General features: G+C 39.1%; 2 protein-coding genes across 2 annotated transcripts; both read right to left on the minus strand.

Annotated features, from left to right (window-relative positions):
• Positions 1 to 569: 569 nt before the first annotated feature.
• LOC117622885 (ras-related protein Rab7) lies at positions 570 to 4,561 on the minus strand. The gene is made up of 7 exons (XM_034353681.1): positions 4,281 to 4,561; positions 3,979 to 4,005; positions 3,784 to 3,883; positions 2,844 to 2,990; positions 2,679 to 2,759; positions 2,431 to 2,576; positions 570 to 921 (listed from the first exon to the last, which is right to left on the minus strand). The coding sequence occupies exons 1-7, from the start codon at positions 4,331 to 4,333 to the stop codon at positions 852 to 854; spliced, it is 624 nt and encodes a 207-aa protein (XP_034209572.1). The 5' UTR covers positions 4,334 to 4,561; the 3' UTR covers positions 570 to 851.
• A 1,926-nt stretch (positions 4,562 to 6,487) lies between these two features.
• On the minus strand, positions 6,488 to 11,279 carry LOC117623148 (proline-rich receptor-like protein kinase PERK1). Its single transcript, XM_034354019.1, has 8 exons — positions 10,775 to 11,279; positions 9,982 to 10,467; positions 9,751 to 9,837; positions 9,575 to 9,645; positions 8,941 to 9,017; positions 8,638 to 8,785; positions 8,118 to 8,279; positions 6,488 to 7,176 (listed from the first exon to the last, which is right to left on the minus strand). The coding sequence occupies exons 1-8, from the start codon at positions 11,154 to 11,156 to the stop codon at positions 6,856 to 6,858; spliced, it is 1,734 nt and encodes a 577-aa protein (XP_034209910.1). The 5' UTR covers positions 11,157 to 11,279; the 3' UTR covers positions 6,488 to 6,855.
• Between the last annotated feature and the right edge of the window lie 15,864 nt (positions 11,280 to 27,143).

Here is a 27,143-nt window from a genome sequence, read left to right on the forward strand (position 1 = left end):
GCGTCACGCTCTGAAGGAATATTAGTGTAGCTACGTGTTAATAGCTACTTGCTTGCTCAGGTGTTTTTTTTTTTTTTTTTCGGGAAAAAAAAAATGCATAGAGGAAAAAGAAAAGAAATAAAATAATTTAAAAAAAATTCAAGTAAAGGTCGGTATTAGACTTACTAAATTTGACAAAAATTGAATATATTGTGTTTTACAAGTCCCATTTAGAAGAGTATGGTAATAAACTTGACTCTAATCAGTCTAAACCAAACCACCATACGGGGCCTTATAAGTTACAACACAACAAAACAAGCTATTCTGATTTCACGTAATTTACTTTTACTGCTGAATGGTGACAAGATTATTGTATGTAGTTATGTAAATAATCTCCACTAAAAACACCCTATGGGTCTAAATTCAATCCAAAACTACCTAGTATTTCTTGGGCCTTCATAGGTTCAAGGCTGCACGATTAAAGAAATTACTGATCACTGTTTAGTGGGTTTTTCTGGAAACTGATATCTACCAAGTATCAGCACAACTAACTCCCATAGATTTTAAGTACGCATTTCACGAAGATTCTAAGTGTAAATAAGTATATGTTGAGTTTGAAGGAGCTATAGTAAATGAAAATAACCATTATCTTCCCAGAAGAAACAAATGGAAGGGGAAATACAACCATCAAATATAAACAGAAACAATACAAAGTAAACAAATGACTCTTCCCATCCACTTATAATACAAATAAAAAAATTGTAACCTTGCCTATATTATCAACTTTTAAATTACTGAGTCTTAATCACCAAATATCGTTGATGATAATTGCTTTCTGCCATCCACAGAAAAAGCCCCATTCAACAACTCTTTCAACATTCACAGCCAGTAGATCTTTGCTGCCTCCCTCCACCAGCAACATCAATTGTGTCAGGAAGGTATCTTCATCATCCACACACAAAAGCCAAAAGTGTTTAATTAGTAACCGCATTAAAAATTGGGTATTCCTACTGATTTAACATGTACATGATAAGGAAAAGAAAAATGGGAGAAGGGCAAGTTCGTTAAATATAAAGGAGTCATTTGTTTCTGTCTGTGGCAATTGCTTTCTTTTTACACTGTATCAACTTTAGGTTAAACCTAAAACCTGGTTTGAGCGAGAACTGGAACTGAAATCATAAGGACTACATTCAACCATATTTTTCTAATTTGCAGCTTTGATGTTCTACCGCATTTTCCAACATGAAATGAAATCATAAGCAACTTTTTGTTTCTGACTGCACAGCCCACGTTCTATTGGACAAGCAAAACTTGTGTAGGACCGTCATACCACGTCATCATGCTGATGTGGTGAGCCTAACCATTCAAAGGAGGCCATTCAAATGAAGAACTTCACTTCTTTCTAACAAATGACTTCCTTTGAGTGGTTAGACCCACTAAGTCAGTACAATGACATCATATAACGGTCCCACACAAGCTTCTCTCTGGTTGGACAGTTCGCTGGTTCATTTATAATAGCTATGCAATCAAAACCAAACTATTCTGCAGTAATTTTTCAAAAAAGTAGCATCACTTTCATAATATGTGCAGTACCATCAATCTTGATCTGGCAGCTAATATTAAAGACCGTTCCACCCCATTTCAAGTTAAATTGGAGAGGACTGCGGTCCAAAAACAATAGAAATCGTGGGCCCCAGCTGTCAAGAACAGTTTCCTGTTCTTCTTTCTCTCCCTTACTTCAAGATAAGCACTTCTACCTAAACTTTGCTTATCCATGTTGGCTTTTGTGATGGTAATCAGCTTCCCAATACCAATGCTACGATCAGAACTATTGACCATGCCACCATGGACCAAAGAATTTGTTGGTCAAGTACAGATGGATTGGATTATAATTCAATCCAAAACCATAGCATTCCAACATGCTTCCCAAGCTTTTGTTTGTGTTGACTGTTTGAGCTCCATTATTCATGCTTGTTATTAAGTCATTGAAACAAAATGATCTCTTATCATTAATTAATTGGCCAAAGTAGGTTAAACAAAAAGGTAGCCTCTCTCCACACAAAGTTCATCCCTCCATGGGTTGAATGCAAAAACCCCTTAATAAAAAGGCGAGGGAATACCACTTGACTATAATTACTCATTATCAAAAGCAACTATAACCAAGAGGTACTTCTCCATATCAACTCATGGGATAAGAGTAAACAAGATAATTGCTATCCTTATTCTGTAGCTACCATCATCATTTGACAAAAAATAAATTGACTGGTAACATAATTTTTTTTTCCAAATACTTTAAATTGATCAACTATAGAATTGTCTTCACCTATTCAGATAATTATCTCAAATTATGGCGGCGCTATATAAGATATTTACTAAATAATGAACGAAGGACTAAATTCAATACTGAAAAGAAGAAATCCATGGCGAAAGGAGAGACTAGAGAATACTTACATCTCTTCTTCAGGTTCATTCTTCAGTGCATTTTTGGCTATACACTGGAAGGCATCATCTACATTAAAGCCCTCTTTTGCAGAGGTCTCAAAGTATGGTATGTTTCCCTTGGAAGCACACCAAGCCTTTGCTTTCTTTTCAGAAACCTACAGCCAAAAGAGTAGAACCATATGCACGCGCTATAAGAAAAGAACAGCTGCACATACATCCTAGAACAACATAGAACCTCCATATTCTAGATGACATACCACTCGACTATTTCCACCATCAACATCAATCTTGTTCCCCAACACGACAAATGGAAAGTTTTCAGGGTCTGATGGACTGGCCTAAACATCAAATCCAGAAAATGTAACTTCAGTCAATGTTTCAATACATGTGATTATCTAAGAAGCCAATCTAATGGTAATTACCTGAATCAGAAATTCTTCCCTCCAGTTGTTAAGATTTTCAAATGATTTCATGACATTCACATCATACACAAGAACACAGCAATCTGCACCACGATAGAAAGCCACACCAAGACTTTGAAACCTCTCTTGCCCAGCTGTATCCCAAATCTGTAAAAATGAATAAAAGATGTAAACCTTCTAATTTACACGTTCATGAATCCCAAATGTTCTCTTACAAATGATTTCATGACATTCACATCAATACTTGCTTCATGTCACTTTGCACTACATGCTGCATGTTCTAAATAGGGGTGTCAATACTACAGAAGTAGGTAGATAATATCCCAAACATGAAGCAAATCAGTTTCTTTCCAGTATATGTTGTTTATGGAAACAAATAGTTTTTGAACTGCTAAAGCATAGATTTCATCTCCCATTCTTTCTTTTTCTATTATAATTAATTTCTTTTTATCTAGTACCTTTACAGCCATCACTGAACTTAAGTCACTCTTTCCCTCTCAGCATCAATGACATAGAGAGAAATAGTTGAAACTTTTTTCGTGACCCCGAAACCCCACGATGATCAACTGTCCATACAAATATCATAAGCTGCGCACTAAAGAAAACATTCTTGATCTTGAGAGAGCAAAAATTAAGTTAAATTTTCAACTTGGGATTTCTCCTCCCCTCGGTACATTAAATGAACCACACCAAATGAAAGCAACTACTTTTTGAATGAGAATTACAAAAGTAATAAATGGGGTTTTCAATAAGAAAGCAAAATATTTTAAAAGCCACAATCTAAGTGACAATGAGTTAACAACACCGAACCAATCAGACCACAGAGTTCTGGGTACCAATTATGATTGTTCAAATATTCATTGCATAACATGGATTTCGGCTTTTATTCAATAACATTCTTCAAATAATAAAACCACATGAATGCTCAGCGATCTCTCACCTGCAACGTGAACAACCTATCTTCAAACTGAACTTCCTTGGTCAGAAAATCGGCTCCAATTGTGGCCTTGTACTGATTACTAAACTTACGATTCACATACCTAAAATTCGAAAACATAATGAATTACCAAACCGACAAAAAATAAATCCAGAATTTGAAGAAAAATAAATGCATGATCTAGATTTTGGACGGTACTGATTCATCAGCGATGTCTTCCCCACCCTGCCAAATAAAAAGTAAACAAAACATAGATTAGCATAGAAACACATTTTCAACATGAACAAATAAATGTCTAAATCCTGGCATTAATTACAAGCAAAATTGAACTATTAACCAAAAGAATAAAACAACTTGTTTTATCCAATAAATCAGAATACATATAACTAGTTGACCAAAATTGTGAATTTGAATTTGTACAAGCAAGCAACGAGATTCAGAATTTTAATTCTTCGATTTGCAAATAAACAAACAATTATTAAGAAACTGATGAAGCTTACCCGCTGTCGCCGAGGATAATGACCTTCAGAAGCATGCGCCTACGAGAAGCCATGGATCAAAGGTGTGGAGAATTCAAATCAGGGTTTGCTTGCGCGACCAGAAAAACAAAAGGGAAATTTTTCGAACTTCGAATTTGGTGTTTGAAAGTTTCGGGGAGAGAGAGAGAGAGAGCGAGAGCGAGGGTATTCTAGAGCTGGTATTGGTGTTGTTGGGATGGGAGCAGAGCTAACCGAATAGTGACAGCCTGGACAAAATTGTACTGTTTCTGACTTTCTACTATACCAAAAGTACCCATACTTTTTGGTTGATTTTACACATGAAGTCTGGACTTTCTTAAAAAAGAGAATATCCCATTTTTGTCACTCGAATCAATTCTGGAACCTTTGTTTTCTTTATTTGGAATTAATAAGACTTCCACATCTTTACTTATTATTGGCTTAAATGTCAAAATGTTCCCTATGTTTTACCTCATCGGCCAATTTAGTCCCCGTGTTATTAATTTGGCCAATTTAGTCTATGTGTTTATATATTTTAGCAAATGTGGTCCTTCTTGTCAAAATTCAATTGGAACTAAAGAAATTTTTTTTAAAAATTAATTACAAATTTTCAAATTCAAATAATATTAAAAACTTAATTATTAAAAGCGATGTTCTTGCATCCTCTAGCAAAGAAAGTGATAGTCAATCGTATTTTCTTGTCGCAATCATCTTCCTTTTCCACTACCAGCACACAATGTGTATTTTTTGGGGTTGAAGTGGGTGTAGTGAGAGTGGCTATGGGTTTGGGAGATGGTTGAGTTCTAAGCGTGAAATTTGGGGAGGTAAAACTTTTTTTAATTCCATTTTTAGATTGAATTTGGATATGTAATAATTAATTACAGTTTTTTAAATTAATTTGAAATATTTTTTTTCCAGTTTTAACAAAATTTTGGCAAAAAGGATCACATTTGCTAACATATACAAACACAGGGATTAAATTGGCTAAATTGATAACACGGGGATTAAATTGGCCGATGAGGTAAAACACAGGGACTATTTTGACATTTAAGCCCTTATTATTTGGTACAAAGAGAATAAGAAAAGCAAAATATAGAGGAGAGAATAAATGGATAGGAGACTTCGTGACCGTTTGGCATTACTTATTTGGGGTGATAAATGATTTTTTTTTTTAATTTTGGGAAGCCCTGCCCGTTTGGTAAACTATGAGAAAATTACTTATTGTTGAAAATTGTTGTGAGAGAAAGGTATAACCCTCCGTTTGGATGAAGGAAAATAACTCGGAATTTAGCTAAAAGTCGGGAATTTAAGAGGGGAAATTAACAATTCCCTTGTTTGCAACTTAAGCGCGAAACTTATTAAATGACCCGCGGAAAAAATCATGAAAATTGAGGCATCAAATTCCTGAGTTTAATTTCCACTAAAATAGGCGTCATTTCACAATTTCCAAAGCGCGGGAATTCATATTTTCCAGTGTGCCAAAACTTACATTTAAAAAAAATCAGCCAAACTTTTCATAATGAGGTGCTTTCATTTTCTAATTATATGGGAATCAGTTTCGAAGATGCGCTAGGTTTAATGATTATGCGGGAATTATTTTCTGATTATGCGGGAATTAGTACCAACAACACTTTTAACAAAAAATTTACCAAACACTAAACTGCTTTATCTCACAGCTGATTTCTCTCACAGAAAATCTGACATAAATTATTTTCACAGCACAGCAATGCCAAACTTACCCACCAAATCAATTTAATTTTTATGAAGTCTAGAATCATAAAGTAAGTACAAAATCATGATTTTGATAATTCTAATTTCATTTAAAATTAGGAAGGGAATTCGAAACTTGAGTGTAAAAAGACAAACTCACTATCCTGGCCCACTAGTGTAACCCATGTTTGGAGTATGTCGAACTTTTACTTTTATTTTTATAAAGATTATAAAACCTTGCTATAGAACCAATTCACCCAAAATAAAATACTACCACTTAATATTTTTCTTATTTATTGACAAGCGTAAATTACTTTTTTCTTTGACAATTCATCCTATTTTAACAATCTTTACCTTGTATAATGGATGAGAGTTGGTGACAACAAGAAGACCCTGATTGGACGGCATCCTGGTCTCCAATAAAAGAGATGAAAATCGGACTTTGAGTTTATCTGATATACACATAAATAAAATAAAAAAACAAATAACACATGCGCAGATTCAACAAAATTTGAACACTAACCAACCGTTAATGTTAACAATGAAAAATCCACCATAATACATACAGAATTATTCCTCCTAATTGTTCCTAACTTCAATATATAAAAAGATTTCTTCACATGGACATTTCAATCAAACTCTTGGGAGGTATAGAAACACTTGAATTCTTCAAACGACTGAGCATGCGACTCCCACAAAAATCAGTAATCTAGCTGAAAAAAGTACATTTAATCTACCAAATGTACCATCAGAAGTGTTTTTTCATGTAAACGTGACACGGCATAGTGTGTGATTCTGGAAAGTTCAGAAGGATGTGGGGTGTAGAACAGGAGAAATTGGTTTTTCCAAGGTTTTGGGGGATCAGTTTTCAAGAGCTTTCACTCAAATTATGGGTGTTTTTCTTCGTTTTCCCAAGTTCAATCTCTTGGGAGGTTTGTTGGCCTTCATCACTAGAGGCAGATTGGTGCTGATCAAACTCACTGCTAGGCCCACTAATCCCACTAGTTCCTTGCTCTTGCTCTTGCTCTTGGCTTTCTAATGCTAGTTTTCTGAATTTCTGCAAGTCTTCCTTGTATTCACGAGTGTTGTAGTCTGAGCTTCCGTAGGAACTGTATATTTTACTGTGACCCGGTATAACTCCCTCATTTAACTCATCTGGAGAATGATTTCCTTCCAAAGCTCGAACTACCTGCTTTTAATCAAAGATTATGAACGAAATGCCACATACAGAACAATTTATATATATCTCAGAGTAAAAACACAAATCAGCATTGGACAGTCAAAATGGAATCAATGGATTTCCTAGGCATACTGACAATCTGAACAAATACCAGGTAATAGGAGAGATAAATGAAACGGAAAATCTGACTAAGAACGACCCCACACAATTTTACACAACTAGGTGGGTTTGAACTTTAAACTGTCTGTCTGTTTGGATTTACCAAACATGAAACAGATTCGATTGGGTCTGTTGGCAGTTTATGCACTCTTTTACTCAATGAAACTAAACCAATCCTCTAACACGAGGGACTTCGGATTCAAACCTCCCACTGGAGATCAACAAGTGACAGCTGCTGTCGATTAGACCACCACTGTCACTTCTAGTCCCTTGAACTCTTCTCTTAAAAGCTGTGAGTGTTGAACAGAACTGAGTAAGATAGGTGTTGACTATGGTACAAATTTTATATTTCAGGGGTACTTTAGATAATCCACATGTTATTTAGGGTTTTATATGTGTAATCATGTATTGCTCAAGTTTTGTCGTTAAATAAGGTAACAAATTTTTTTCTCCACAAAGTTATCCACAACAATCCCACATCTCTCTGGGAGCACGTACCTGCTCTTCAGCCGTACTTAAAAATTACCTCATGACTACAGTAGTAAGTAAATAGCTCTATGAAGAATGGATCGGATCGAATTGGAAAATGGAAAACACTTTGCAATAAAGTTAACCATTGTTGGACTCTTGCTAAACCAAAAAGTAAGGATCCACTTAAAGCACTTCTGTAGGGGGTTCTAAGTCCATACACAAATAAAGATAACAGAATTATAACAATTCGGCTGCTAAAAACAAGACTATTAGACTTATTTTGACAGCTCAAACTAATTTCAGAACTTTGTAAAGATTACCTGGCTCATTCGTGGCCGACGTCGGCCAGAATGACGTACGCAAGCAGCAGCGCAAGCAAGCATACAGGCCATTTCACCAGTGTTGTAGTCATTCTGCAACCTTACATCAACAATAGCATCAAAGTTGCCTGTTTCCAATGCTTGTGCAAGCATAGGCCTTGCCTGAAATTCAATAACATTGTCCATCATCTTTCCCATGCCATTCAAGCCTTGCAATGAATAAGATTTCATTACAATAGGTGAAAACAAAAACTGTTAGCCACACAGAAGACTTGTCCACTGCCCTAAACCAAAGAAATATCCCACAGAACTGTGTTTGTGTTTGTGTGTGTGTGTGTGTGTGTGTGTGTGTGTGAGAGAGAGATTACGCTCTGCATCTAAACAAAGGTGTGTGCTTTATAGTTCGTTCTCCACAAAAACATGATGGTAAAGTTCAGGTGCCATAATTGAACAGCTCTACTACAAGTACAACAAATTGATAAAATGCTAGAAATTAGTAGTGATGATATTGTCTACACACCCACTCAACCATGCTATCATCAGTGAAAGATTGAGTTTTATCAATTGGTTGGCGTCCAGTTATCAACTCCAATAGAACAACCCCAAATGAGAAGACATCTGACTTCTCGGTGAGCTTTCCACTAGATGCATATTCAGGAGCTAAGTAACTGCATTTGGTAAATTTACAAACAAGCAAAAATGGAACTATATTATCAAATCAACCATGACATCCCAACAACAGATGGTTTTATTTTCACTCCACAAATAGACTTCATGGAACCAATAAAGCTATGAGTAAATTAATACAGACAATTGATCTTACCCAAAAGTTCCCATGACCCTAGTGGAGACATGAGTATCTGTATCTAAAGAAACCTTGGCAAGTCCAAAATCTGCAACCTGAACAAAAATCACATACAATACACAATACGAGTTAATTTTAGGAGCATTTCAAAACAAATTAAAAAACCATTCAAGAATTCCGACTTAAAGATGGATTTGCATATTCAAATGCTAAGCAATGCTGATTCGAATGTTTTAAGTTAAAGTTATCCAGATAGCCAGTCAATTCAACTACAATGCGTTCCTTTAGTTTGCCATGGAGAATTGAAAAGGCAGGAAAAGGATCAAAATTTTGGTGAGGAACTTACAATACTATCCCTCATATATGAATGCGAATCTCCTTGTTTCTTTTTTTTCCTCCATTTAAGAAAAGAAAGTAGATATGACCAAAACAAACAAATCTACAGTAGTTATTTATTATCATATCATTCATCATGTCTTCGGATTTTACCGGTTTGGAATTAGTGGTTAATTAAGAGATTAGGTAATGAACCATGAAGCTATTACAATGCTACCTTAATTAGGCTCAACTATCCAGGAAGAACATTGTAACTTTGATGCATTTGAAAGTTTAAAAAGAATCGTATCAAAATGGGGAAGCTGTTACTATCTACCTTTGCCTCAAAGTTACAGTCAAGAAGAATATTAGATCCCTTGATGTCACGGTGTATGATCTTGGGCTGACCTGAGATATAGTTCAACAGTGGGTGACTTCCAAGGCAGATAACAATGACCAAACATTTTGCTTATGGTTAGCAACACAACAAACTAGAGTGCAAAGAAGGCTTACAGTCCTCATGGAGATATGCCAATCCTTTTGCAGAGCCTAGGGCAATTTTCAATCTTGTTGGCCAATTCATAGTTGGCCTCCCCTTTCCTGCAATGATTTTCTTTGATAAGATTCCAATCATTGCTATGAAATGCAGAATAAAAACCAGATCCTAGCATAACCGTTCTTTTTCTTTCGTTCTATTTTGGTGATTTAGAAAGGCAGCAAACTATAACCAACGAAAAGACATACCATGCAGATGAAATTCCAAGGTATCGTTTGGAACAAACTCATAAATAAGCATCCTTTGGGCCCCGCTAATGCAGTGTCCAACCAGTGAAACAAGATGTCTGTGATGGACGCGACTAATGACCTCGATCTCTGCCTGGAATTCACGCTCCCCTTGTCCACTCCCAGCTTTCAGCTGCTTAATTGCAACCACTTTCCCATTTGGAAGGACTCCTTTATGAACATAACCAAATCCTCCTTGACCAAGGAGATTGGCATTGGAGAAACCATTTGTTGCCATCAGTAACTCTTCATATGTAAATGTGATTTGCGATGATCCAAAGGCAATGCCCGGAGATTGTCCTGAGGGTGGTTTCTCAGAGCTCAAGCTGCTACTGGTTGAAGATGGTACTGGAAAATGAGCAGGCTTTGAATATATTTCTACTTTGTCTGCCAGTGGAGGAGTATAATTCTGTTGCAAATGCTGAGGTTGGCCACTAAATTGATCATCTGGAGAAATCAAAGGATATAAATTGCACAAATTAATTAGGGGCAAAGACCAGATGTCTATAGACATTTCCGTGCCATGAAACCCAATGAATGAACTCAGAGGAAATAATTCAAGAAATCCATCACAAAATTCAAAAATTGCAAATTCAACTCCCTCAATTCCAATGTGCAAACTTAGGCAGTGCACCCACATTCACTATATAACTAATATCAAAACTTCACACTTCACATAAACAAAAGTTTCCAACCAAAAGAAAATTCGAGTTTTCAGATTTCAATTTTCGAACAACAAAAAAAGGAAGCTCACTTTTAGGTTCATGTGGATACTCATATGGCCTCCCTTGCTGCCGCCTCTTCCGTCTCCTGTAGAAAAAGAAGAAAATCGACACGAAAACTAGCATACTGAACCCTCCAATCCCAACCCCGACTATAATCGCAACATTCGTTTTCGTCGGCAAGGTCCCACTCCCCGGCGACGGCGGCGGCGGCGGAGACTCGGTCGGCGCTGTGGGAGGGGGAGGGGGAGGTGTTGTGGCGTTGGCCGGAGGAGAAGGAGTAGTAGGCGCTGGGGCGTTGGTCGCCGGAGGAGGTGGTGACGTGGCCTTGGTCGCCGGAGGGGGAGGTGACGTGGCGTTAGTCACCGGAGGAAGAGGTGACGTAGAGTTGGTCGCCGGAGACGGCGCCGACATTTCTGGCGAGGTTCGAAGTTAGCCGAGGGATTGAAGCAGCACCTCGCCGTCTTTTTCTTTTTTTCTTTTTTGCGTTTGCGAAGAGAAGGTGTCTGAAAGTGAAATGAACAGTCACATGGGCGGTAGTTAGTGGAGAATGAAGGGAAGACTAACGCGGTGGGCCCCAAATCGAAAGAGACCGTTTATACTTCGCGTAATTTTTGTCTCTTTTTTTTTTTTTTTTTGGTCTGAGCTTAATTTTTGTCTTTGGTACGTCAACTTTTCCTAACTGTTTGATTTTCTTTTTCTTTTTTTTTGGTCAGATTTGATTTTCTTTTTCTGTTTTCCTTTTCTATAACTTTTCTTACCAAAAATTAAGAAATAGATGTAGATTGTTTTCCTTGAAACTTGGAAGGGATTGAGCCATTTACGTATCAAAATTCACTCTAACTTTTTTTCTGTTTCCCTGCCTGCTTAATTTAATTGTTTTCGGTGATAGGGGAATTGGAAATTAACTTCAACTCAAAAGGAAAGAAAGGTATTAACTAAAATACAATAGGATACGTGAAATATTTCTGACAAAGTAATACAAGTAATGTTCAAAGAGGGAAAATCGGACACAAGGCATCATGTACAGAGATAAACTTTCTAAATATTTATGTATTGTGACCGATCGAAACAATGTCTTATTATTTAAAGCAGTGAATGATCCAATCTGTAATGATATAAAAACTAAATTCTATATTATTATGTGAAAATGTAAGTGCGTTTTACAATTAAATCATTTTGGTAACAAGGCCTCTAAATTCTTGTTAGGTGCAATGAGGATTGGTAATTCAGGACAATATAAATATAATATAATGCGCTCATACCTTTAGGTTCATGTGGAGGCTCTCCGGGGAAAATCTCCACCACATCCTGTCGTTTGCCTCTCTTCCTCCTAAAGTAGATGATGAAAATGCGCAAAGCCAGCACAAGTAGTATGAAACCTATCACACACCCCGCAATCACTCCAGCCAAAATTACCTTCGATACTACGCACCTTTTCCCCAGGCGCAATCTCGGGTTGCATAATGGTGGTGGCGGTGGCGATGACAATGGTGATTGCGGTGGCGATGACAATGGTGATGGCGGTGGCGATGACAATGGTGATGGCAGTGGCGGTGGCGATGACAATGGTGATGACGCCGGTCCATATTGAGATTCAAGTGTTGTTGCCAGGGGCGATTCATATTGAAATTCAGGCGGTGTTGCCAGGGACGATTCATATTGAAATTCTGAGGGAGTTGGAGGGGAGGAATCTTGGTAGTACAAAAAAGGTGATGACATGTTTAGATTGCTAGCTTTTTTTCTTTTTTTTTTTAGGAATCCTTGAACCTATTTGTAGAATTTTTAGCTTTCCTTCCTACCCTTTGTAAGAAAACCAGTAATCTTTGTCCCAATGAGTCGCCTTTTTAGAACAAACTCTTGTAACAGTAGCAGTTCTACAGTATTAGTAAACCCCCGGAAATAGTAAATGACCGGAAATAGTAAATGAACAAAAAATGGAAACAAAACTAGTAATGAAATTGACTATAAAGATTGGAATATCCCCAAAATCCCTAGTACATTAATTTACAAGAAAAAATTTTCACTTTCAAGTTTCAAAAGTACAACCCATGTGAAAACAGTCGAACAAGTCTATGCCTTGAGTAAAGAACACGAAACATGTCAATTATTAAACCTTGAGTCAATAAAGAAACATAAGAGTGATGGAAACAATTTCCTTCACATTGGCCTCATTCAAGTAGCAGTCAAACCCCTTAGCAGGTTTGGACCAAATGCCTCTATTTTACTACTTGCCTACGTGATGCCAGATTGACAAACTTTAGTGATAGTACCCTAGGAATAATATAGTCAAGCTTGTTTAATGGTCCTAACTTTAGTGGGATACATCAGAAGGTATCGATGATGAAGGTGGTGGTGGCGGAGATTCATATTGAAATTCAGGTGGTATTGCCAGGGCCGATTCATATTGGAATTCTTGAGGAGTTGGAGGGAGGGAATCTTGGTAGTACGAAAAAGGCAAATCCTCTGGTGATGACATATTTAGATTGCTAGTTATTTTTTTTCAGGAATCCTTGAACCTGTTTATAGAATTTTAGTTTTCCTTCCTACCCTTTGTAAGAAAATCAGTAATCTTTGTACCAATGAGTCGTCTTTTTAGAACAAACTCTTATAACAGTAGCAGTTCTAGAGCCAGTATTAGTAAACTCCCGGAAATAGTAAATGAAGCACAAATAGAATACGAAACTAGTAATGAAATTGACTATAAAGATTGGAATATCTTCAAAATCCCTAGTACATAAATTTACAAGAAAAAATGGTCACTTTCAAGTTTCAAAAGTACAACCCATGTGAAAACAGTCGAACAAGTCTATGCCTTGAGTAAAGAACACGAAACATGTCAATTATTAAACCTTCAGTCAATAAAGAAACATAAGAGTGATGGAAACAATTTCCTTCACATTGGCCTCGTTCAAGTAGCAGTCAAACCCCTTACCAGGTTCGGACTAAATGCCTCTATTTTACTTTGCCTACGTGATGCCAGATTGACCAACTTTAGTGATAGTACCCTAGGAATAATAGAGTCAAGCTTGTTTAATGGTCCTAACTTTAGTGGGATACATTAGAACGTATCGATGATTGCGGTGGCGGTGGAGGAGATTCATATTGAAATTCAGGTGGTGTTGCCAGGGCCGATTCATATTGGAATTCTGGAGGAGTTGGAGGGGGGAAATATTGGTAGTACGAAAAAGGCGAATCCGCTGGTGATGACATGTTTAGATTGCTAGCTATTTTTTTTCAAGATTCCTTAAACCTGTTTATAGAATTTTTAACTTTCCATCCTACCCTTTGGAAGAAAACCAGTAATCTTTGTCCCAATGAGTTGCCTTTTTAGAACAAACTCTTGTAACAGTAGCAATTCTAGAACCAGTATTAGTAAACTCTCGGAAATAGTAAATGAACAAACAAATAGAATACGAAACTAGTAATGAAATTGACTATAAAGATTAGAATATCCTCAAAATCCCTAGTACAGAAATTTACAAGAAAAAAAGGTCACTTTCAAATTTCAAAAGTACAACCCATGTGAAAACAGTTGAACAAGTCTATGCCTTGAGTAAAGAACACGAAACATGTCAATTATTAAACCTTGAGTCAATAAAGAAACATAAGAGTGATGGAAACAATTTCCTTCATATTGGCCTCTTTCAAATAGCAGTCAAACCCCTTACCAGGTTTGGACTAAATGCCTCTATTTTACTTTCCCTACGTGATGCCAGATTGACCAACTTTAGTGATAGTACCCTAGAAATAATAGAGTCAAGCTTGTTTAATGGTCCTAACTTTAGTGGGATACATTAGAAGGTATCGATGATGGCAGCGGCAGTGGCGGAGATTCATATTGAAATTCAGGTGGTGTTGCCAGGGCCGATTCATATTGGAATTCTGGAGGAGTTGAAAGGGGGAAATACTGGTAGTACGAAAAAGGCGAATTCGCTGGTGATGACATGTTTAGATTGCTAGCTATTTTTTTTCAAGAATCCTTGAACCTGTTTATAGAATTTTTAACTTTCCTTCCTACCCTTTGTAAGAAAACCAATAATCTTTGTCCCAATGAGTCGCCTTTTTAGAACTAACTCTTGTAACAGTAGCAATTCTAGAGCTAGTATTAGTAAACTCTCGGAAATAGTAAATGAAGCACAAATAGAATACGAAACTAGTAATGAAATTGACTATAAAGATTGGAATATCTTCAAAATCCCTAGTACATAAATTTACAAGGAAAAATAGTCACTTTCAAGTTTCAAAAGTACAACCCATGTGAAAACAGTCGATCAAGTCTATGCCTTGAGTAAAGAACACGAAACATGTCTATTATTAAACCTTGAGTCAATAAAGAAACATAAAAGTGATGGAAACAATTTCCTTCACATTGGCCTCGTTCAAGTTGCAGTCAAACACCTTACCAGGTTTGGACTAAATGCCTCTATTTTACTTTGCCTATGTGATGCCAGATTGACCAACTTTAGTGATAGTACCCTAGGAATAGTAGAGTCAAGCTTGTTTAATGGTCCTAACTTTAGTGGGATACATCAGAAGGTATCGTTGATGGCAGTGGCGGTGGCGGAGATTCATATTGAAATTCAGATGGTGTTGCTAGGGTCGATTCATATTGAAATTCTGGAGGAGTTGGAGGGGGGGAATATTGGTAGTACGAAAAAGGTGAATCCGCTGGTGATGACATGTTTAGATTGCTAGCTTTTGTTTCTTCAGGAATCCTTGAACCTATTTATAGAATTTTTAGCTTTACTTCATACCCTTTGTAAGAACACCAGTAATCTTTGTCCCAATGAGTCACCTTTTTAGAACAAACTCTTGTAACAATAGCAGTTCTAGAGCCAATATTAGTAAACTCTCGGAAATAGTAAATGAACAACAAATAGAATACGAAACTAGTAATGAAATTGACTATAAAGATTGGAATATCCCCAAAATCCCTAATACAGAAATTTACAAGAAAAAATGGTCACTTTCAAGTTTCAAAAGTACAACCCATGTGAAAACAGTTGAACAAGTCTATGTCTTGAGTAAATAACACGAAACATGTCAATTATTAAACCTTGAGTCAATAAAGAAACGTAAGAGTGACAGAAACAATTTCCTTCACATTGGCCTCATTCAAGTAGCAGTCAAACCCCTTACCAGGTTTGGACTAAATGCCTATATTTTACTTTGCCTACTTGATGCCAGATTTACCAACTTTAGTGATAGTACCCTAGGAATAATAGAGTCAAGTTTGTTTAATGGTCCAATTCGCTTTGATTGTTACCCAGACTTCACAGTAAGCCTTAGTGATCCTCACATATTAAAAACTCTAACATTAAACATTAAAACTTCAAAGTATAAAGTCTTGTCAGGTACCCAACCTCTAGCTTTAGTCTACATAATTTATTATGAAGTCACAGGAACTAATATGAATTTCCAAGCTCTTAATAAGAGTCCAAAAGACCAAACTTTGCGTATTCAAAGTAGTAAAGCCGATGCTAATATAAGAGTCCCCCATACAATTAAGTGGTCAAAAGTAACTCTACCCCTAGATTGGACACTAACAACATAAAATCAACCCACTCCCATTCAGCATAATTTGAATAATTTAGACTATATCCAACAATATTTAGACGGTATCGTAAAAATAAATTTTGGAAACCATCCCCACAAGTCCTCAGTCCAAATACAACAACTTCCAACACCCAGTCAATCCTTTAAAAATACCCCTGCTAGACATTCATTTGCAGCTTCCTCCTCTACATTGGAAAGAGACCTAGAGTTAGAGAAAATGTTAATTGATTTAAACTTAGAATCTTTAAGAAAAGCCTCCAAGGTCAACCACCCTTATTATGGTAAGAAACTAGTCAAAGAAGATGAGAAATCAGATTACCCAGACTCCCCCACACAAACTGATTTTGAAGCTGAAGCTATTCCAACAGACAATTTGTTGTGAACCCTCAATAAAGAATTCAAAATACGTTGGAAAATTCTAGACAAACACCTAGAGTCAAAAGAAAATGTTGAAAGACGGGAAAAATATAGGGCTACATACCCAAGTAAAGATCAAAGACAACAAATATTTAATGAATGGAAGGCTTACATGCTCCAAACCAAATCAGAAATTTTCTATCTTGATTTTGTTGAAAACCTTTACAAATAGAATGTTCACCCGTTTTAGATTCGTTCCTGTGATAGTAAGGTAAAGTTCCCCCATTGCCTCGAAAATCATTGACGGTCAACAAGTCAATTTTCTTTTGTGTGTGAGCGTGCCACTGCTAGCAACGAAAATCCTAGCAGACTTTTTAAAAATAGATAACTTAAGCCCCAAGTTACTGATTTCTAAACAAGCGATTGTGAATTTGGGTGAGGAATATCTCTCAAGTAAGTTCTTTTCTTGCCTCATACTGGTGAGGACTTCACAATTTTTCACAATACAAAATTGGTAGTTCTGCCCAGAATAAATGATAAGAAAGTGAACTGTTTCAGGCAGAATTGCCTTTTACAAAGCTCAAAAAGGAAGACCAACTTTAAAAAAAACAAAACAAAAAACGTTGGACTTCAATTTCTGCCTAGATGAATGCTTTTGATCTGGGCTGAACTGAGTATGTTTGTGCTGGATTAGACTATCAACATCTTCAACTGTCAAGTTTCAGCTATAAATTGATACCAACGTTCGAGTGTGGCAGAGCTTAAATCTATTTCAAGCCGTGGAAGGCTTTTTGAACTGGCAGAATTGGAACTTCTTCAGTCTGGCAGGGGCAGAAGTGGCTGAATTTGATGATTACTGAACTGGAACTGCACTGTAGTTCCTATTCTGCTTGATCAGGGCTCTCCATAAATTTGTTGAGGCTTTCATATTTGTAAAATCCGAACTCTGCTTGATTTGGCTTATCAAATTTGTAACGAGCGAAATCTCACTTTGAATGATTATTTCTCTGAAACTGAACTGAATTTAGAGATTATGGATTATAGCTGACTTGTTTCTTGTGGCTCAATGAGCTTTTGGTTGCTACAGTGTCTTGAAGGTTTTTGAGATCAAGTGATCATTTTGAGTTTTTGTTTTGATTGAATTTTTTTGCTGTCCTTGATCTGTTCATCTTGTCTCATATTTATAGAAAATGCTGGAGCGGGATTTCTAATCTTTTAATAATGGGCAGCAAATCTTCTTAAAAGATCTTTTTTCTTTTCTTAATGTCATAAGAGAAGAAAGCTACTATTCTGACAGAGAAGGGTTGTCAACAATCAGCTTCCATGGAGGTCTTTTCCTTGCTTTTTTCTGAAAGAAAACCAACTCTCTTTGTTCTCTGTTTGTTCCTTGTAAAGAGAAAAACTCAATCGACCATGATGGTCAGTTTGCTTTCCCTATTTTGAACAACTCCCTTGCTCCCTACTTATCTCTTGAAATAGTAGTCTGCTTATCTCTTGGAAGAGCCGTCTGCTTTGGTGCAGACTTTCTATATATATATACATATATATATAAGGGATTTTAATCTTCTTCCTCTGGCAGCAAAAATGGAGAAGTCCTCCTGTAAGACATGCCTTCATTAACTCTATATCAACTCTTCTGTGATAATTGAAAATTTTGACTTTTTCAACGTCAGGTAGTCACGTGGGGGCTTCATTGAGAAAAAGATATGATGTTTTTGCCTTTTTTGGGATAGAGACCAAGTGGTGAGATTTTCACAAAAGCTGGGCTTTTATCTAAAATTGTGTGTATCAGTTTTTAATTGCCAATAATGGTATTTGATTCTTTTCAGATCATGGCTACATTCGTAATTTGTTCAAAAGGGTCTGGGCTTTTCCAGTGTCTTGGTTTTCTTCTTCTGATTCCTGTAAATGAAAGCCCAAATTTTTTTGGTTCGTGGGCCTCTCGACGAAAATGGGCTGGCGTGCAGAATTTTGACCTAAACATAGAAAAAAGGAATAAAGACTATAACACAAGAAAAATGGAAAAGAGAAAACAAAACAGAAGTCATAGTTAGTCATCCCCAAGTAGAAACGATAATCATTTATCATAAAAAATACTAAAATTACTGTCAGTCCCTTTAAAATTCCTGAACAAAATGATAAAAAAAATTAGTTCAACAAAATAATTATACAAATCAAAGTCTAATAATTTTGGGAAAACAACTAGATAAAATAGAAACGAAATTTGATAAAATTCTTACCCGAGAAGTAAACCACAATAAAAGAAAGAAAGACCTTTAGTCAAATTCCAAGACCTAAAATCTGGTCAAACACTTAAAACAACCCCCAAGAAAATAGAAAAAATACTTGAACAATTGACACCCCTCAAAGAAAAACCCAAAACAGAGTCATCCTCTACCTTTAAAGTGGTCCAAGCAAATGAAAGTCGTCCCTTTGTCTTGAATCACACAGAAATAGAGTCACCAATTGACACTGACACTGATACTGACTCTAGTAATATATCCAAAATAGAAAACGCCTTTAACAATTTAAAACTCAATAGACTAAGGAGTAAAATAAATCCTACTAGTTTAACAAAGAATTGGTACCCTAAGCCAACTCCCCTAGATATCCAGTTTGACGAACGAAATTTCCAGAGTCAATTCTCAGTCTCTTCTGATAAACTTTATGAGTGGAATATAGATGGTCTGTTTGAACAAGAAATTATGAATAAACTACAGCACATGTCCATGGTAGCCAATAGTTACATCACTAATCATAACCTTAGACAGTCAGATATAGTACCCCTCATAGAAACAGGGTTTACAGGAACTTTACGTTTTTGGCGGGATAAACACCTCACAGAAGAGTCAAGACGTCAAATAATACATGCAGTAAAACTAAACGAAGATGGATTTCCTATATTTGAATAAAATGCTAATACAGGAATTGAAGACGGAGTCAATACCTTATTATACACGATAATTGAACACTTCATAGGTACACCTAGTAACACTACAGCCATAATTCATGATCAGCTTAGTAACCTTAGATGTTTCAAGTTAAATGATTTCAAATGGTACAAAGATGTCTTTATATCTAGAGTCATGCTAAGAGATGACAGTAATCAACCATTTTGGAAAGAAAAATTCATTAATGGTCTTCCCAATCTTTTCGCTCAGAAAATACGAACTGTTCTGAGTAATGATCAGGGTCACATAGATTTCGATAGTTTAACTTATGGAAATATTATCTGTACAATTAACCAAGTAGGAATGAAAATGTGTGTTAAAATGAAAATAGGTAAACAAATTCAGTCATAAAAAAATTCAGCTAAATACGAATTAGGAGATTTCTATGAGCAGTACAGTTTAGCTTCTATACCTCCATCTAGAAAAGTCAAGCATAAGAATTATGACCAAAACAATTGAACAAGACATTATGCTAGAAAACGACAACCTTTCAAAAATAATGATGAATTTTATAGTACAAATAAGTTTAACCCTGTTGAGGCCCAAAAATCCAAGGGGTTAGGCCCAAGGTGATTATTGGCCCAATAGGGACCAAATGAACGCAAGAAAATTTAGGGAACAAATTAACACGAGCTACGGGCCACATGCTACGTCAAACAAGCACGTGCGGGGAGACCCAAAACATGCTAACTTTACAAAAACATGCTCACTCCTATTGAACTCGGCTATGGCTTATGATGATAGGATAAAAATCCAAGCACAAGCATAGGTGTCGGAACCGCCATGCCAACACCAAGATGTGTTACAAGCTTAGGTGGGCCCAAGCCACCAAAATCACCCGGGGCTTGCTTGAACGGGTTGTGGTATGGATGGCAACGGGTTTTCATAAAACGCATTGACGAGCCAAGGGAGTGGTAGTTTTGGGTCACTTGGGGGGCCCAAAACTCAAGCCTATTTCTTCGGCCCGAAATGCATGGGTTAGCATGAGAGAAGAGAGAGCATAACCCAATACCTTAGAAAAAAGATGCAAAGCCTGTTAGAAAAGGCTAAGACAATTAGAAGGCCTAAACATGCTGTTAAAGTGCAATTGGCAAGCTGTTTCCGGCAGCTTGACGAAAAGCCCAGTAGACTGACCAGAATCACATATCACCAATTCAAAGCCTAGGAAAGAAAAGCCCAGCCCAAACTCTCTGCAAAATATCTGGCCAAGCACGTCTTGTCCCTATCCAAGAGTCAACAGCAACCATCTTAAAAACCAGAGGAAATCCACACGAGTAAGAGGTTTACTCGTTGGGTAAAACGTAGCTCCTTTCCCTCCCATTGTCCTGGCAGCTTGCATAGGAAAAGTTGAGAGAAAAGCAAGCGGCTCTTCACCTCTATGAGGAAGGGCCAGCAAAACCGAGACCTTGGAACCACAAATGGGTTCCTTACCCATATGTCTTGAGCGGATAAGATTCATCAAAGAAGACGAAGTAGGGGAAAACAATGGAAAGAGGGAGGGAACTATGACGAAATTAGAACCCTGAGTGGCTATAAGAGGAGGACTTCTGCTACCCAGAAGGACCAACCCATTTTTCCAGAGCTCGACCAAGCATTGTCAAGCAGCTGGAAAATCTACTCAAGCCACCCCATCTCCTCCTCCATTCGTTTTTTCTTCCTCCATTAGGAAGGAAACCAGCCAAATCTTCCTTTGCCTGCTCTAAACCTCCCTCCTCCATAGGAAAAACTCATCTCTCTCTCTCAAAATTGCTAAACCTGTGAAAGCCTAGCTCCCATGCCACATGCTCTCCAAGCCAGGCTCTTTTGTAAAACTGGTTAAGTTTGTTTGGGCTATTAGCGAAGGAAGCCTGAGAGTGTTTGCGTAACAGTTTCATCGGATTCTGTGAAAAACACTCTTCCAGGCGCTTGGTATCGAACCCAGGCACTTGGGGAATTTTGCTCACTTCTCTTCTTACGGCAGCCCAAGCCCATTCGTCAGGCTGCTGGAACAAAAAAGGCCCCAACATAAATTGGCGACTCTGCTGGGGACCAAGCTGCCATTTTTTCGCTAATGCCTCCAAAAAAGAAGACTAGGAGCAATACCATGGCCTCTCAAGGCGGATCTGACCACGGTGATTCTGAATCACGACAAAATGCCTCCTCTAGGCAGCAAGAACGTGCAAGTGAGGGAGCTTTTACCCTCACGGACCTTATTACGGCTATGCAGACTATGGGAGAAACCCAAAGAGAGATGATGAACACCATCAAAGAGCTAAGGAATGCTGTTCCTAAGCCAAACGAAGAAAATACCCGACATCCACAGGAGGAATCTGCTGCTGCTGGAAAAGAGTCCGAACAAAAGGGACCATCTTTTGTTACCCAGGAGGATGTCGTGGCCATGCTGGAAAAGGAACTCAGTCGAAGCCAAGAGGACTGGAAATACATTCCTCAGCCACCTTACCCATCAAGCTTACTCCAGCAGCCTTATCCCAAAGGCTACGAAACACCAAACTTTGTCCTTTTCGATGGAAGGAAGGGGAGTCCAAAGGAGCATGTTAGTCGTTTCATCGATGCCTTAGGACCACATGCCGGTGATTATAATCTCCGACTGCGAGAATTTTCAAAAAGTCTTACTGATCGGGCCTATACCTGGTATACGACGTTGGCGCCAGGTTCCATTCGTTCTTGGGACGATCTGGCAGGCAGGTTTTGTAAAAAATACTTTCAGCACGAGGAAAGAGTCACCACCACTCAGCTCAACAATACCCGCCAGAAGTATGGTGAAGATCGTGTGGACTTTGTACGAAGGTTTCGAGATCTGGCCCTAGATTGCTATGATGAAAAAGATGAAGAGGCACTTGTCGAAATCTGCATCAGCAACATTGTGGCAGATTATAGAGTGTACCTGGAAAACATTGGCATCAGTCAATTTTCTAGGTTGTTGGAAGCAGTAAGAAAAACAAGCATGTCCGTCAAACCGACAGGACAAAGGACTTGGAGGAATGAGAAGAAGGAGGCGCACCAAACGCTAGCTGTAGATGACAAGCCGTCCAATGACTACAGCGCACGCAAAAGGAAGGACCGAGAGACGTATCCGCCACTACCATGCAAAGATGAGGAGTTTCATGCCATCCTGGACACAATGATCGCTGATGGCGCGATCAAACCTCTCAGGCCCTACAAAGTCCCCACCCGAGAAGAAAAGAATGACCCTAGGTACTGTCGCTACCATCAATTCGTGGGACATCCAACTACCGCTTGTCAAGCTCTGAGGAAAATCTTGCATGGCAAAATACACGAAGGGGTTCTTGAGCTTCCCTCTAAAAGGCAGATTATTGATGAGGACCCTTTGCCAAAACGAAGGGGAAAGGAAATAGTTGCTGTCATAACATGCTCTAATGATTTACTCGATGACGATGAGCCTTGTCATCCATGGAAGGACGACCCCAAACCACCGGAGGCCATCTGGGAGCCTTGCGGAAATATGGAGAAAGCTTTCTGGCGGAAATATTCAAAACCCCCGAGTTATGATGCGCCATGGCCACCCGCTCAAGGATGGGATGATTGCACAGCCAATAAGGTGTTTACGCTGGAAGAACAATGCCTGGGAGCCTTCGTAAGGACAACAGGAAACAACGGCCGTCACGTTTCATGCTCTTACCGAAGCTGAAGCAACTGTAATGGAGCGCTATTTAGGTAAAAGGCAAGGACCCACGGCCTCACAAGTCCTTCAAAGGAACCCAAAATTCAAATCACTCTTTGATCAACTTGACTTCGGGCCTCAAGCGAGGGAAGCAGCTACGGCAGCTCTCATGAGCATCTCTGAGTCCGGTTCTCATTGTTTTACCGCACAGCCAAAGAGGTCATTTTTGGAAAACGACAACGCTATCGTTTTCACAGATGAGGACATGGAGGTTCCATATCCGGATCACAGAAGGCCACTTTACCTGGAAGGACAAATCAACGACGTGTTTATAAGGCGGGCCTTGGTAGACACAGGTTCTTCCGTTAATATATTACCTCTGTCTGTGCTTACGGCAGCTGGCATCCCATTATCCAAAATTGTCCAATCACAAACAAGCATCAGCGGCTTTGGAAACAAAAGTGAAGTAACGGTGGGACATATGCAAGTAAATTTAAAGGTGGGGCCAATTCGGTCACTTACAAAATTCTATGTCGTGGATGTGGATGTGGCTTATCATGCGCTGCTTGGAAGGCCATGGCTCAATAAACATAAGCTTGTGGTCTCTACTTACCATCAATGTGTGAAAGGAAGAATTGGGCTGAGACCGCTCCGCATACCAGGAAATCAGACACCATTCAACAAAAACGAAGCCCATTATTTGGAAGCTGAATTCTACACCGAATGAACAGATGCTGGAAGCAACCCATCCAAAGATTTTGGAACCTGTCTCCCTTCTTGGACAGAAATTCGTGATTTAAGTAATGAAGAACTCATCACCATCATCAACCGAGGAAGAAAGAGACACTCGGAAGCTAACAATCATGCCTATGATCATCCCCGGTGCTCAAAAGTAACGCTCCCCGATGGGCGCACCGTGTACCGCTTATGACGGGATTGGGGGCTTAACCGTGTCTTACGGGAAAGCCCCGAGTATGGAGGAGAAGCGATGCAAACCAACGACTGCAAAGATTCAGATGACAAGGCACTTTCACCTTGTGCCTTCCAGGAGCCAATGGTTGCTCCCAAGCACATGCAAGATGGCTCAGTGGCAGTAACTGAGCAATTGGAGACAATTGACTTAAGTGATGATCCTGTCGTCCAAAGACCCATTTCCATCAGCATCCATTTAACAAAGGAGGAGAAGGAAGTTTTGGTGCCTTTGTTAAAGGAATTTCGAGATGTGTTCGCTTGGAGCTACGAAGAAATGCCCGGCCTTGATCCAAATTTGGTGAGTCACACGTTGAATATTGAGCTGGGTACCAGACCCGTCGTACAGCCCAGAAGGAATTTTCATCCTGAGGTTGAAAAGCAAATCAAGGTGGAAATCGAAAAACTGTTAGCTGCTGGATTCATCAAGCCCATCAAGCACCCCACGTGGCTCGCAAATATCATTCCCGTGAAAAAGAAGACCGGGGTCATTAGAGTATGTACAGACTACCGAGACCTCAATCGAGCTTGCCCAAAAGATGAGTTTCCGCTGCCCAACATGGATATATTGATCGATTCAACCTCGGGTCAAGGCATGCTGTCCTTTATGGATGGATTCAGTGGATACAATCAGATCAAAATGTCGCCCAAGGATGCTGAAAAGACGGCCTTTCGAACGCCGTATGGGAATTTCTATTACACGGTCATGCCATTTGGTCTCAAAAATGCGGGTGCCACCTACCAAAGAGCCATGACGGCAGTGTTTCATGATATGATGGGAAAAGAGGTGGAAGACTACGTGGATGACCTTGTGGTGAAATCTAAAACCAGACTGGGACATCAGGAGGTTTTAAGGAAGGGGCTGGAAAGGTGCCGGCTATACGGGCTGAAAATGAATCCGAAGAAGTGTGCGTTCGGAGTATCATCCGGTAAATTCTTGGGGTTTCAGGTACACCAACGCGGCATAGATGTGGATCCCGAAAAGACTAGGGCCCTAAAATCCTTGTCGCCACCAAAGAACCCGAAGGAATTGAAAAGTTTCATGGGGAGGCTGTCGTACATTCGACGCTTTATTCCAGGGCTTGTTGCTATGATGAGCACCTTCACCCCTTTGCTCAAAAAAGGCCAACCGTACATATGGAGCAAGGAATGCCAGGAGGCTTACCAGCAAGTGCAGCAGCTGATAGCCAGGCTACCCACAATGAGGGCACCTACCCCGGGATTTCCACTCAAGCTTTACTTAGCCGCAACAAATACCGCGGTTGGAGCTTTGCTTGCCCAAGATAGTCGTGAGGGGGAAGAAAGCCCCATTTACTATGTAAGCAGACAATTGAAGGGAGCTGAGACAAGGTACCCGAAGACTGAACTATTATGCCTTGCCCTTGTTTATGCTGCACAACGATTGCGACATTACTTTCTTGCTCACAAGCTGCAGCTTGTAGTAAAATCCGACCCTGTGAGATACTTGCTCACAAGACCAGTGCTATCAGGACGCCTTGCACGCTGGTTGCTGCAATTATCTGAGTTCGATATTGTGTGTACGACCCCGAAGGCTATTAGGGGACAGGCTGTAATTGATATGTTAGCCCTATTCCCCGAAGTGGAGGAGTCTACTCTGTCCAAAGAAGTATTAGGAGAACTGCCGGAAGTAGTTGCCACTGTTGTAGAAGAAGCGCCATGGACCCTCTACTTTGATGGATCCTCTACAACCAACGGTGGAGGAGCAGGTGTAGTGATTATCAATCCAGAGGGGAAAACCTCAGCTCTCTCATTCAAGCTAGATTTCCCATGCACAAATAATGTCGCGGAGTATGAGGCTTTTATCATGGGATTGTCTACGGCAAGGGAAATGGGTGCAGAAAGAGTGAAGGTCATTGGAGATTCAAATCTGGTATTGAGCCAATTGCAAGGGAGCTTTGCTGTGAAAGAAGCAACTTTGGCACCCTATCGTACAGCTGCTGAAAGGCTCATTAATTCCTTTAAGCAGGTGGTGATGGAACACATTCCGGGAGTCACTAATAGGTATGCAGATGCTTTGGCTACACTGGGATCAAAACTCTCATATGTGCAGGAGCAACCTAATATTACTGTGGTAAGGAGAGAGACGCCAGTAGTAGAGGCAATGGTCCAGGAGGAGCTGCTGGAAGAAGATGACTGGAGAAACCCGTTAAGAAAAGAATTTGGTGGAGAAAGCAACATTAAGGACTTGAAAGACTATGTGCTCATCTTTGGGGAACTCTATAGACGCCTTCCAGGCGGTGTTTTGACTAGATGCGTGGGAATGGTAGAAGCAAGAAGAAGGTTGCAAGAGGTACACGATGCCACCTGCAGTTTGGAACCAGTGACCAGTTTGTATCGGCGCTTGCAGCGTAAGGGTTATTATTGGTCAGAAATGAGGAAACAAGCAGCCGATGTTCAGGCTAATTGTCCTAAATGTTCTACGGTACCCACTACCGAGGAGGCTTTTACTGTGTCACTGGCGGAGGATTGGAGGGCCCCATATCTAGCATTTTTCGTTGAAGGAGCTCTCCCAACCGATTCCAAGCTCGCTTATAAGCTCAAGAAGACGGTAAAAAGATATTTCATGGATGGAGCGACTCTTTACAGGAAGGGATTTAATGGTGAACCACTACGATGCTTGGAAAGGTCGGAGGCTCATCAAGTCATGCAGGAGATACATGCTGGAGAATGTGGAGAACATCAAGGGATGAAGAGGCTTTATCGGCAGCTGCTGAGTTTCGGATACTATTGGCCTACTATGAAGAAAGATGCACATGACTTTGTTAAGAAATGTCACACATGCCAGATCCATGCTAATTTAAGCCATAAACCTCCAACACTGTTACAGGATATGCGCACCCCATGGCCTTTCCATACATGGGGGCTTGATTTGATTGGGACAATTCATCCTCCTTCCGACGGTTACATATGGATCCTTACAGC

Source organism: Prunus dulcis, chromosome 3 (assembly GCF_902201215.1).
Source record: "Prunus dulcis chromosome 3, ALMONDv2, whole genome shotgun sequence".
NCBI lineage: Eukaryota > Viridiplantae > Streptophyta > Magnoliopsida > Rosales > Rosaceae > Prunus > Prunus dulcis.

What these genes read in the sequence shown, in the direction of transcription:
- LOC117622885 (XM_034353681.1), bottom strand. Translation starts at nt 4,333, where the DNA reads ATGGCTTCTCGTAGGCGCATGCTTCTGAAGGTCATTATCCTCGGCGAC. An exon ending in ATTATCCTCGGCGACAGCGG is followed by an intron (nt 4,006 to 4,280) that starts GTAAGCTTCATC and finishes TTTATTTGGCAG; the next exon opens with GGTGGGGAAGACATCGCTGA. An exon ending in AATGAACCTGAAGAAGAGAT is followed by an intron (nt 922 to 2,430) that starts GTAAGTATTCTC and finishes TGGATGATGAAG; the next exon opens with ATACCTTCCTGACACAATTG.
- LOC117623148 (XM_034354019.1), bottom strand. Translation starts at nt 11,156, where the DNA reads ATGTCGGCGCCGTCTCCGGCGACCAACTCTACGTCACCTCTTCCTCCG. An exon ending in ACTGTAACTTTGAGGCAAAG is followed by an intron (nt 9,018 to 9,574) that starts GTAGATAGTAAC and finishes ATTTTTGTTCAG; the next exon opens with GTTGCAGATTTTGGACTTGC. An exon ending in ATGATAGCATGGTTGAGTGG is followed by an intron (nt 8,280 to 8,637) that starts GTGTGTAGACAA and finishes ATTGAATTTCAG; the next exon opens with GCAAGGCCTATGCTTGCACA.